Raw genomic sequence first — 12,767 nt, 5'->3', positions numbered from 1 at the left:
CGCCCATAGCAACGCCCCCTCTTCTTCCTGCCGCTGCCTCCGGCTCGTCTCTCGGGAGTTGTTATCCCTCCTGTAATTGGTTAGACTGTGTGCCGCTCAAGAGTCCACGACCAATTGGAAAGGAGCATTCACGTGGCCTACCTGCGAATCCCTCCGCCCAGTTTGCTTTTTCCATTGGTCGAGAGGCACCGTCCATCACACTTTGCCTGGCATCGATTGGCTGAGGGGGAGGGGCGGGAACCGAACGGTTCCCGCCCCGGCGCTGTGGGCGGTGGCGCTGGTGAGGAGGAGGAGGAGGAGGCGGAGCCGGCGGTCGCGGCCCCGGGTCCCGCAGCCGGGCTCCCGCCTCACATGGGGCCCCCGCGCCGGCCGGAGCGGCGGGGCGGACCCGCGCCGGGGTGCTGAGGGGCCGCGGGTGGGGGATGCGGCCATGAAAGCCCGCGCCGCCCGCGGGCCCTGCAGGCGCCGCCGCTCAGGTAACGGCTGGCGCGGGGGCGGCGCGGGGCAGGTCCGGGCGGGTCGGCGGCGGGGAGCGGGGAAGGGGTTCCCTGCCGGCGGAGGGGTCTCACTGCGGTGAGGTGAGCAGGGCGTTCTGGGGAGCGGGTTCGCGGAGGGGCCGCGTCTGCCCCGGCGGCGGCAGGTGAGGGGCGGCGGGCGCTGCGGGAAAGCCGCGCTCGGATCCGGGTGCGAGGGTCTGGCACCGCCCGGCGCGGGTCTTTGCCCGGCCGGGATTGCCTTGGAAATGTTCGGTTCGACAGGAGGTGTGAGGGCTTGGCTCGGGTTTTGTTGTTGAAGTGCTATCCTGTAAGAATATGTGAATCACCCATTAATGACAGGCTCGAGTGTTCAAGTGTATGTGCGTATATGTTTACTTTATGGCCTTCAGGTGAGACGTGCTATGTAAATGTAGCTGGTCACTCTTAATGTATTCCTTGGAGGGTCGGAATGGTTTTTACTTCGAGTATGGGGGACTTTCCACTTGGATGTTCCTGTAAGTGGTACTGTAATAATAGAAAGCTACAAATTCAAAAGTAATGAATCGAATTTGAAGAGTACTGAGTTGAATTTTATTTAAACCTTTCTGTTTGCCCCTCTAAAAAAAGTAACAGGTAACATTTAGTCTAGTTTATGAGAAGCCTTTGTGCTTTGACTGTTGTTTTCTGGTTTTTTTAATAGAGATCAGAGTTCTAGCATATTTTATTGTCTGCAAAATAAACAGACTTACAGTTCCATGGACTTAATTAGGCAGTGGAATTTGCAACCTAAGATAAGATTTTTATGAGAAACTCTGACATGCCCTGTGGACTAGTCATAAACCTTTCCATTTAGTCGTCATCCTTGGAAATTATTGTTGCATGCCAATAAAAATGTCATTTTCTGATTCTTGCAGTGTTTAGCTGTAGACATGGCTGAGTAATTCCATTGTCCGTTATGGTTTGTGTAAAACTTTCATGCAAAACAAGTAGTTTAAACTGAAGGCAAAGTTCAGTATAGGCAAACTATGTTCCCTATACCTGGTGGCAAGTGTGTGCTCTCCTGTGTTTTTTTGCTTTGATTTGTTTTGTGTCTTTCCATTAGGACGAGCAGCTGGCAGTGGGACCAAGCACAAATTAGGGCCTACAGAGCGATCCTTGCTTCAGTTCTTCATATTTTTGTGACTGTAGAAGGACAGAAGTAGTTCAAAAGAGCTGCTCTGGTGGCACAGGCCTCCTGTAACCTAGTTGTACCCTCTAATTCCAAATATTTGCTTTTGCCATTGTAATCCTTTATGCAAATGGCTTCACAGACTCATGAAAGAAATGCAGGGTTAAAGGAGGGGACTGTTGCTTCTGTGTCTGCTGCAGAGAAGAATGAAGCTTGTGGTTCACTTGCATCATAGGTTCCCTTTCTGTATTTTTCCTGTAGCAGACACCCATGCATTTGCACAATGGCAAAGCTCTTTATTGTGTCCATGCAGTGTGGCATCTTGCAAACTGGCACAAAAATAAGAGCTCAGCTAGGCAAGATCAAACAAAGGTCAATGTTCATAATTTTTTCTTAAAGCCCTTTTCCTGCTTATTAGTTCCCTAACATATTCATTTGGAGCTTTGTGTTCATCAGTAAGTCCATCTAATAATCAGCAACTGTATCACAGTGGCTCCATCTGTTGTCTGTTGCCAAGTCTTCTTTCTGACTTAGATTGTAAGCTTCTTTTCATATGATCCTGTCACTTTTTGTTAAGTTGAACACATTGCTGGTAGTGGCTAAGCCACTTTCTGGTGTGATTGTCCTGTTGGTTGCACTGGAGAAATGTAACAGCTTTTGCAGCCAGGAGTGGAGTTGGTTGAAATAACTTTGCTTTTGAAGGCTGACCTTGTACACTCCAGGTCCACAGCTCTCAGACTCTGAGTTAATGTGTTCTCCATTGTACAGGGAGCTTCAGATTGGTTTGTAAATACCAGTAGACATCAGTGTCTGCAGTACCTTAAGAACAACAGGTTTGGGAAGCCCTGTTCTCACTTCAAAAACTCATAAATTAGTGAAGACTGTGTTACTGTTGCGTTTGTGCAGCTGCTACTGCAGTAAACAAGGTACTTGGTGTTTCACTGTAAGGTGAAACCAGTAACACAGGCTTGTGCTTAGTAAGGATAGGCTACAGAATGTGTCTTAAATATTTGTGGAGATGATACTTTTAGCTGGAAAATACAAATATTGACTGCCTTGTGTGGTGATGCTAAAATATAAGTGTGTCCAAGAGTTGTCAGTCAGGTATGAAATTCAGCCTGTTTACTTTGTCTTCATCCCTCCTTCAGGCATTCATGTTCTCCCCTTTGCTTTGCTGCTCTGGATTGTCTCACTGGCTGCATTGGAACAACAAAGATGCTTCCAGTCTCATGTGAAACCCTCAGTTCTAATAGAGCTGTCAGCCCTCATTGCAAACCCAGCAGAGAGGCTGGGGGGGAAATTCCTAGATTGAGATGTTACAATACCTGTTGGTATTAGAAGGCTTTGATTCTCTTTCTTTTTGTTGAGAGCTCAGCTAACGTCAGCCTGCTGACACCTGGAAGGCATGAGCAGCTTCTCACTGTCTCTGTTGGGCTCTGTTTTGTTAAGCAAACATAATGTATTAAAATTATCCATTTGAAGCGGCAGCTGTGTCTCATACATGATCGACTTGAGTGCTTATTTAACTCTTAACGATGCTCTGTAACCAGGCTAGAGCCTGTCTGCACTGTGGATTGAAGTGACTGAAACCAGGCTAGGAAAGGAATGGATTGTTGCAAGGTCCTTGGTACAGCTTTAGTTTTGTAGTGTAATTGGACCCTAGAAAATGCCAGTAATTACACTGTAGGCATAAGGATCAAGTAGTTTTCTGTTTGTTTGTGTGTTTTTAATATTCTCCCTCAGTTATATTTGCCTTCTAAATATGTGCTAGAACTTATGCCTATGCCTGATGAAAATATTTTTAAACCTACAACCTTGGCCCTGAATCCTGAGCTCTGCAGTAATAGCTGGTCTCTCTTACTCATTTCAAACTTGGCTACAGTCACAAAATAAATGAACTGTTTGTTTCAGCTTAGCCTCTCTTGGAGGTTTGTTTGCATTATAAAACCATGATGCAGTTCAGCAGACTTCCAGTTTCTGGAGTGGTGTAGTAGGGCTAATGTAAGCCTCTTCTGAGGAATGTCAGTCCTAGTTTGCAGGAAGCTTGTGCTATGACAGTACTGACTAGAGCTGGGAATTATCCTGTACAGGGGAGATGAAATTAAAACAAAATGTCATGTAAGCAAAAATAGAAAATATTGGGATTTTCGTGTTCAAGTGTGGTGTTGTAACTAAGACTATAAACTGAACCTAAAGGCTTGTCCCATAAAGTAGTCAAAAAAGACTTCAGGTTCAGGATGAGCTGGGCCAAACATAGCCCAAGCTCTGGTATTTGTAGCTACCTCATCTGTAAATATTTGATACTGTCTTCCTCTCAAGGACAAGAAACTAAGTTATGAACAAACCAAGGAACTTTCTCCCTGTGAGGAGAGCAGGTGACAGCAGCTGAGAACAAAATTGTTGACTGCCTGGCTCTCTTTACCTGTTCAGTTTAAATTCTTGGATTTACTTTTTAAACATATTTTCCTTGTTTTTATTTTTTTGTCCTCCAGGCTAAAGGCCTCAGTCAGCTCAGTCTTAGGAAAATTTTGTTCTTTACATTTCTTTGAAGCCCTTTTGAAATTTGTGAATTTTTGTGAATCAGTGAAATCTTCTTCCCCTTTGAGTTATTTTGTTGAGTGACACTTGCCAACATAATTCCTTTCTGTTTTTGTAGTGCTGGCTGTTGAAGCTTCATCAAACAAGTTTAAATAGTTAACTCTTGGCAAATGACTTTTGTCAAAGCTTTGGCATCTTGTTCTTCAGAAAACCTTTTCAAATTAATAACATGCATCTGCCAGATTTATTGCTTTCCAGGCTGAATGCCTAGCAACGGTCTCTGTGTCTAAAAATGGTTGTTGTTATTAGGGCCATCTTTTAGGAAACTGTGAGTTTGACATTTGAGTGCAAATATGCACATATTTATAAAGATACTGGGGACAAAAAACCTCTTAGTAATGAGTTGAAATGTTTTTTGGAAGGATCTTGCTTTGTACTCTTGAGGTGTAAAAGAGATGCTGCTGAAGTTGAGGAGCCTTACCCATTTTTATATCTATGAAGTATGAAATATTAATTACTGGCCAATATATGCCACCTGTTAGTTTGACACTGATGTTTAGGGCATAACTTGATGTGCTGTTGTGGGGTTCCCATCTTTAAATAATTGTAGGCTCTGGCACTGGTTTTGAAAGGTAAATCTCTAATTAACCAAATTAATGCTGATAGTAGTTGTGTTTATAGTAATTCATATGATTAGATAATCAACACATTAATTCAGTGAAGAAACTGATCTTAATATAATATTAATATGGCTGGTTTTCTTCCTTCAAGTGTGTTTTGGTAAGCCAAGAAATTAAAATGTGGTAGGGCATGAAACATGCTGAAATTGTGCATTTTGGAAATGTAAGAAATGGCTGAATAGGGCAGATATGAATTTTGGGAGGTGAATTTCAGAATTACTTTGATCTTGACAGGGTGGGGTGTGTTTTTCTTGTATGGGGTGTCAGAAAAATTGTTGTGAAAGCTGAGAATCTATTAGGAAATGTTTTTTTCTAGTGTGTAGTGTCTTTTAACTGTCTGTTGAGCACAACTTAAGAGCTTTTAAGCTGAACCTTAATATGAAAAAAACCACCCAACAACCTTTTAGTTGGTTGCAGGATTTACAGGATAGTCTTGGATTCTGTTCAGTGCACTTTAATTAACTGTACAAGGTAGTAAATTAAAGTACCTCAGACTGACTTGACAGTCAATTAAACCTTGGTTGATTTCATTGAGAATGTGATCATTAGTGTAATTGGCCAAAATGACAGGAGGCCCACTTGGAATTGTGCCCACTTGAAATTTTCCTTTAATTCTGTGTATGCAGTCCTGGGCAAGATAATGGAGCTGTATCCTAATAATTTCCAAGGATTTTGTGTAGCTGTCTGGAAAGGTAAACTCTAGCAGGCAAAAATGAAGGAATGGGTTACTTGGGAATCCGGATGTCAAAACCTTTTGGGGTTTGTTTTGCGTGAAGTACATTGAATCTCTTCTCTCATTCTGGAATTTGTACAGAGTTTTGCAAAGTTCAGCATGTGATTTCAATCAAAAGGATGTGTATATGTGTGAGGGAGATTTTTTGCTTTGTTAAATAGATGTAGAAACTGTGTTGAGGCCATCTTTTGTTAATGGTATCTGGATACTTAAGAGATTTAGGCTTTTCCTCCTGTTTAATACTGCTTATCTAACTTGGTCTATCTACCTCTTGATAAAATAACATCAGTCCTTTCCATTTTGTTTTTTCATTTTTTAATCTTGCTTTGCCTGAGAACTTCTAGTCTTTAGTTTGCTGGGTTGCAGTGTAGATGTGTTTTTTCACTGGATTTATTTGGGGGTTGTGCACTTTCTGTGGTGATCCTATGGTACCCTGTGATACTGGGTTGTCAGGTTGTGGAAATGCTTGCCTCCTGTGGAAAATAATGCATGTGAGTGCTACTCCGATGGAAATAAGTTCTAAAAAAATTGTTCCTTCAACTACTTCAATTAACAAAAACAATTAGGTTTTCTGGTCAAAGATATTCAAAGATAGCATCTTCTGATCCAAAAAATTAATTGTTAATACTATAGTTTCTTCTCTGTTCTCCTTCCATAGACAGTTCCTTCTTTATCTCCTTGAAAAGTAACCAAAACTAACCAAAAGTAGCTTGTCCTTTTCAGATCAAAAGGAATTATTTAAGCAGGCTGTGGAAACTCCCAGGCGTCTTGTCCGTAGATGAGGAGGTTCTCTGGGCTATTTTTCTCCATTGTGGCTTTATCTTCTTGTGGTGCTTCTGTGCCTTTTGCAGACCCTTAAGGCTCCCGAGTCAAGAATACGAGATCAGAAACTGGATCCTGATCTCCTGTGTGCCAGTTTACCACTATCATCTGAAAAGTGCAGTAAGATCAGGCAGGTGTGAGTCTGCATACAAAATCCTGTAGGAAAACCATGATGTGGGATTTGACAGAGATTAAATTTTCGTAATCATGCCTTGGTAAGAGTCCCTTATACCCACAGACATCCATTTAGAGAGGTGTTAAGATGTCTGAAATAAACACCCTTCTTTTTTGGAGCGGACAACCTCAAATTAATTCCAGACAGTTCAACAGAGCTTATTTCTGAAAGCAGGGGAGGACTACGTGTTTGCCTGATGTGTTGGCACAGAGCATCTCTAAAAGATACACTGCATGCAAAACATGGGTATAGCAGCACTGCTGTGTTTTCAGGGGACAGCTGGTGTGCCTCTGTTTTCAAGATGCCTTTCAAATGCAGTGAATTGTTTAGGTTCTGTACATCTTTGTAAATAGAAGTGTAATTGCCTGGTCTGTGGTTATTTTGCCCACCTTTCTAAAAAATTATTTTATTGTTTCTTTTCCCTCCCTCTAGCTTTTCATTTGCCTTGGGGAAAAAAAGAAGTATCCTCTTTGTGACTGTTCACTTTGTTCAGGCTTTGTAGGTGCTCACCAAATTGCTGTAAATGAACAGTGGAGTTTGGAATAGATTAATAACCTCCCAAGTCTAAGGTTTAAAGGAAAAAATAATTAGGCCACCTGTCAAGTTTGCCAGTCCAAGCTGAATCTGATGGGCTCCAGAGTCATCCTGATTACTTCATCATCCTCTTAAAAAGAGAAAAAATTGTTGGTCCCCCTCCCCTTTTTTCCCCTTTTCTCCTACTTGGCAAATGTAGCTTGTTTCCTGTGTTTTCAGGTGAACTGAAATTAATATAGCTTTAAAAAATATCTTTGTGGGGAAAATTTGTCTGGCAGATTGTTATAAGAATACTTTGTTTTTGTAGCAGAATTATTGGTGTTTTTATAAATTTGGGGGCTCAGCGTTCAGTGGATATAACCTTGTGTTCCTATAGGTAAGGAGTTTGTCTTGGACCACTCATAAATGAAAACTTTAAAAACAAGGTTTTGATGCTTCAAGTGAACAGCTTTCCTTATGTCAATTGAAAATTGACCTATATTTTTTTATAGTTGGAGATCCCTTGTTCACTCTCAGAAGTGAAATCAGCTCTTGCTGTAGCAATAGATTGGTCAGCAACTGGAACTGGAGTAGAATAAAATGTTACGTTTTGTGTGTTTCCTCCTGCTCAGTTGCTTGCTGTAGCAACCAGAATTCAAGTAAAAAAATAAAGGGCTGGGGGGAAGGGAATGAAAGCTGTCTGTTAAATTTTGAGTTTGAAGCCTATTTGTCTTAGAATAGCCAGAGTATAGGGTATTTCCATGAATCGAAAGGAAAAGTTTGTTAGGTTGCTGTCTTTACTGTTGATGTTGTGTGGTGGTTTGTTTTATTTCTTTGTTTTTTGTGCCTCTGCTTGGATATCTTCATTCTTTTCTTACTCTCTTAAACTGATGTAAGCTTTGTTGGAGTCCTGTCAGACTTACTAGATATCTTCACAATAATGGTCATCTCAATTTCTTGTATTTTAGGATCCAACAAGAGTAGAGAAGACAGCAAATTACTTAAGATGTGAGAAGTTCTCCCGTAGTGAAATAAAATCTTGTTTTCAAAATGGACCGAAGTAAGCGGAACTCAATAGCAGGATTTCCACCACGCCTGGAGCGCCCTGAGGACTTTGATGGTGGCACTGGAGAAGGGACTGCATCCCAGATAGGAAGAGTTTGTACCTCTTCATACAGAGCCCTGATAAGTGCCTTTTCCAGACTTACTCGTCTTGATGACTTCACATGTGAGAAAATTGGCTCTGGTTTCTTCTCGGAGGTGTTCAAGGTGTGTGTTTAGTTCTTTCCTCTCAATGTTGATTGCTTCAAGTTTAATGATGAGAATGTACAAGACTGTCAGCCAATTATAGTCCTTATATTTGCTTTACTCAAAAGGAGTGAGTGATGAAGAACTCTCAGGCTCCAAATATTTCTTCTATCACTCCTCCAGAGGAGTTTCAGAGCTTTTAGAGAGAAAGAGAAAAAACTAAAAGTAACTGATTTATTTTTGACCTCTGCTATGTATTTTTGCATTCATGTGTTGTTAAACACTGATGGGTCTTGGTTCTTCTATATGTAAGTGTAAATGTCTTTAATTCAGTTGGTTTATTGGTTTTGTGGGATGGTACATGTTCCTTTGCTAGTCTTTGCCTCACAACATTTAGATGCATGTCTTAAGGAATTCCATACATGGCTGCTGAATTTGAAACCATTTGAAACTGATTTTATTGCACTGAAATTACAATACAATTAACTGCTCTTCTCTGTTTCCTTTGCTGCTTATGCTACACTTCTAACTCAAATAATCAGAGATTGGTTTGAAGTAAATAATATGAATAAGAAAATCTGAGTTGTCGGTGACTTGCTGCTATGAATGTGGGACATGGAAAAGACTTTTTAAAGCAACTTGTCAAACACAGTTTTATAGTGCTGGTTTCTACTGCTCTGACTTTTCTGGTAAGGTTTATTGTAGAAGTCCAGGACACTGAGTTGTCTTTCAGGCATTGAAAAAATAATTTGTTTCCTTGTTCTAGTTCCTGACTTTTTACTTGAAGTTACCCTCTATTATGTCCGTTCCATGACAATTCATGTGTTTTTTGTCTTGAAGTTAAACTGGATAAAATCCTTTTATCCAGTTTTATTGCTGTAAATAGATATCTGCATTAGAAAATGGAAATTTTTATATTGCTTTAATACCTAAAGGCATTGAGGTCCCCATGCATATATCTCCTCTTGTGTAAAGGCAAGTCACTCCACAAAAGTTTTTCTGTTTAGTTAGATATATAAAATTTAGTTAGATATATAAAATTTTAGTTTTCACTAACACAAGTTTTTAATTCTTTCAGATGGGTAGACATGAAGAACTTTATTTTGGGGTGTGTAGGAGACTTGGTGCAGGACATTTCTTTATAAAGCCAGCTTTTGTAATAGTTGAAAACAAGGGTTCGTTTGGTGTGTTTTGTTTGTTTGGTTTTTTGTCTTACTTTGTTTGGAAAACTTTCTCTAAGGCATTTTGTAGCAACTGGTTTTGTGTGGAGACATTTTCTAATGTTAAATGTTTTAAACTTCTGTATGTTACTGGAATCCATCTTTACAGCTTCTGTGGTGAAGCTGCTGTGCCAGGTATAAAGGTACCAATAGATTTGGGTTGTGTCTAAATAACTAGGAAATAACAGACCTCTGTTTACTTGAGAATTTCCAAATTAAGGTGGAGGCAGAAAGGCAGCTAAAAGTAAAGATGAATTTCCCCCATTCATAGTAATTGATTAATTTGAGAATTTGTTGATCGAGAGAAATCCGTGATATCTAGTTTATTTTTATGTGCATAAACAAGTCCTCTAACTCTTTAAAAACCTTCCCCGGCTATTCTCCTTTGCAGCGAGCTAAACTAGACATCCCAAGGTGTTGGATAGAGTTGGTGGCATTACTGTGGGAGTGATGGTGGTAGTCTGAGTATCTGGTGTCTGTTTTCACAGAAACAACCACAATCCCCCTGCAGGCAGACACTGAGTGATAAATGCTTTTCTTTTGCATCAGTTTCGACCAGAAAACAGCTCTGCAGTCTGGCGTGAAGGGGTGAGAATGCATTACAACTTTTATCATAGATGCAGTTCCAAACTCATTTAAGCAGGTTTCTGTTCTGCTGCTTTATCAGCCTAACCACCTCTGTCATTAATCCTACTGTGCTGATGATCAGATTTCATGTGAGAACCTTGATGTGCTTTCCAGTAAGGAGAGCCTCGTGGCTTGACACAGTTAAATTTCAGTCTGATCTGCAGGCTCACTCACAGCTAAATGATTGAAGTTGAGAAAAATCCAGGTTAGTTCTAAACTTACCGTGTAAGTAATTTTATAAAAGCAATGAAGCCTTCCCTTTAAATCATCAAAGGTGTCTCAGAACCCACCATATCTCCAGAGCTTTTTCAATAATGTATTTGTCTATTATTTTGTATCATACATTGGGTTCACTCAAGTGATTTAGCAAAGAATACTTGGGCTGTTTTAAGGGTTTGGGATTTTTGTTTTGCTATGTAGCTGACAATTTTTTTCAGTTATTTTTTGCCCTCCATCATTTTCTGTGGAAACTTATTTTAAAATACAGTCTATTGTGGTGGATGGAAGTTGCTTTCTCAACTTGTAAGTTACAACTCAGATGTGTATGTTAATGGTCATATATGCTATGAATGATCTTTTAACATTTCTAGTGCAACTTTATTAATAAACATTTCAAAATCTGTGGTTTATTCAGAACAAAGTATTAAACTAGTGTTTTGATTTTGTTAGCCATCACTATAACACTTCAAATTCACGTTCACCCAAATACTAGATGTTATAGAAACTAGTTTAAAAAACTGAACTTTGTCAAAATATCAGCAATCTAGTTTGAAGCAGCTGACTGACTAGTGCCTGTTCTAAATTTCAATGGCAAGTGCAGCACCCTGAGGTTTGCTTTTAAGATCGAGCTGGACACAGACTATTTGTATAAATGAACAGCCATGATTGCAAACCCTTAAGCTGATAATTGGGAAAACCAGCTGATGAAGCTGTAAGGAATTGTGGGGGAATCCAAGCATTATACTGAAATGAGGTATTGTATTAGCAAATAGTTACTATTAGTTATAAAATGTGTATTTTGAAACAGCAGTCAGCCTGAAATCCACGATGATCTTCTATTCACATGTACCAGGTTCAAGGCCGGTACTAAGTATTCAATTTGCTATGAATTTCCTTCAGGTGTTCTTTTTTGTCTCTGCATTCTGTAGCTGAACTTTTGAGGGACTGGAAATACTTGTGACATTTCCATGTTAAAAATGGACTTTTTGCAATTTATTACTTGTGTGTACATGAAAACAGGAGCCATTGATCCAATATAGAATTGAACAAGGCCAAGTATGAATATAAAGAGAGGGCATCATACTTTTGGATGTGTTAACAAGGTGGGTGGTGGGTGCAAAAGGATTAATGTCCTTAATGGGTATTTGTGCTGTGTATGCTTATACTGTAAGGTCTCCTATTTGAATACCCTGGTGAGATGGTTCTCAATTAATTAATTAATTGTTAGTCTTTATTTGTGTGGTCAAATTAATGTTCCTTGACTTTCGAAAGTGCTGACTGATCAGGAAAGGTGTGCCTGTCCAAATATGTACCTTGTACCTGAGGTTAGGACCCTGTTTCTAGTATTTATTTAATGTCTTCAGGGTGTTTAAAGATGAGCAGCATCCAACTGTTTAATGTGAAAGGAGAAACGAGGCTGGAGTTGTGCTCAGAGGTACTGTGAAGAACAGATATATAATTCTTTTTATCAAGTACTTGTAATGCACTTAGGATAAAACTGGCAATTTTACCTCTAAACAAACATACAAATCATAATCGATACTAGATAGTGTATCATTTGTGATGTTATGTCTCATGGGCACATTGTCATGGTGGTGGGCTTGATCTCTGGAACATCTTGTTCTAGGCTGTGGGAGGTTTAAGGGACATTACTGATCTGGTTTTCCCAAAGTGACTCAATAGGAAGTTTGGGGTTTTTTTGTACTTTATGACTTCATTGCCATTCAAATTAACATTTCTCTCTGTTTGTAATTTTGCAGGCCTTGAGGAATCTAGTGCAGAAATGTTTAATGTCACTTTCTTCTGTTGCCTCTGACCTAGGTTTGACAGGACTTGCTAACTAGAATAACAGTGCAGAGTAGGAACAGACCATTAAAGTGAGGGATTAATTTATAAGATTTCAGACCCAAAAGTAATGAGGGGTGTCTTGACCAAAATAAGAGAATATTTGTATCATGTTATACTTTGCCAGTTATGTCTCACAGTTCGTCTCTGTCTAAAAATAAAGGCATTATGGACTTCCCAAACAGTTAAGGCTTGGAAGAGTTACTGGGTCATCTACGTACACTGCCACATCAGCTAAGGTCTGAATTTTACCAGTAGCTGAAACTTTGTCTAGAGCACATATTGACACCCCATACAGCACAGGCATACCTCCCTTGTTGGTTTTTAAATTCAGTTCTGAATTGAAGATGTTAAAGGCAATATCATGCTCTAGTTTTCTCAACAGTAGCATGTAAAACCCATCCTTCAGCTTTGTGTCACCCTCTTATAATGCACATCACTTGTTGCTATCATGGCCCATTAGTACCTTATGTTTAATGGGTGTGGACCTCCTGTTCTGTAGC

At 40.0% G+C, this 12,767-nt stretch overlaps 1 protein-coding gene across 2 annotated transcripts in view; it reads left to right on the top strand.

The window, feature by feature from the left end:
- The first annotated feature begins 294 nt into the window (after positions 1-294).
- The window catches only part of TESK2 (testis associated actin remodelling kinase 2), a 79,963-nt gene continuing 67,490 nt past the window's right edge, over positions 295-12,767 (top strand). The window contains exons 1-2 of one of the 2 annotated variants that reach the window (XM_058842556.1): positions 295-476; positions 8,074-8,374. In XM_058842556.1, the coding sequence (XP_058698539.1) occupies positions 8,156-8,374 (219 nt within the window). In that variant the 5' untranslated portion in view covers positions 295-476; positions 8,074-8,155. The remainder of the gene's footprint in view (positions 477-8,073; positions 8,375-12,767) is intronic. The other variant, XM_058842557.1, reaches the window with a different exon arrangement.

This window comes from Poecile atricapillus, chromosome 7 (genome assembly GCF_030490865.1).
Source record: "Poecile atricapillus isolate bPoeAtr1 chromosome 7, bPoeAtr1.hap1, whole genome shotgun sequence".
NCBI classification, from domain to species: Eukaryota; Metazoa; Chordata; class Aves; order Passeriformes; family Paridae; genus Poecile; species Poecile atricapillus.
Note: the sequence above shows the minus strand (reverse complement) of the source record. Positions and strands in the feature narration are given on the sequence as shown.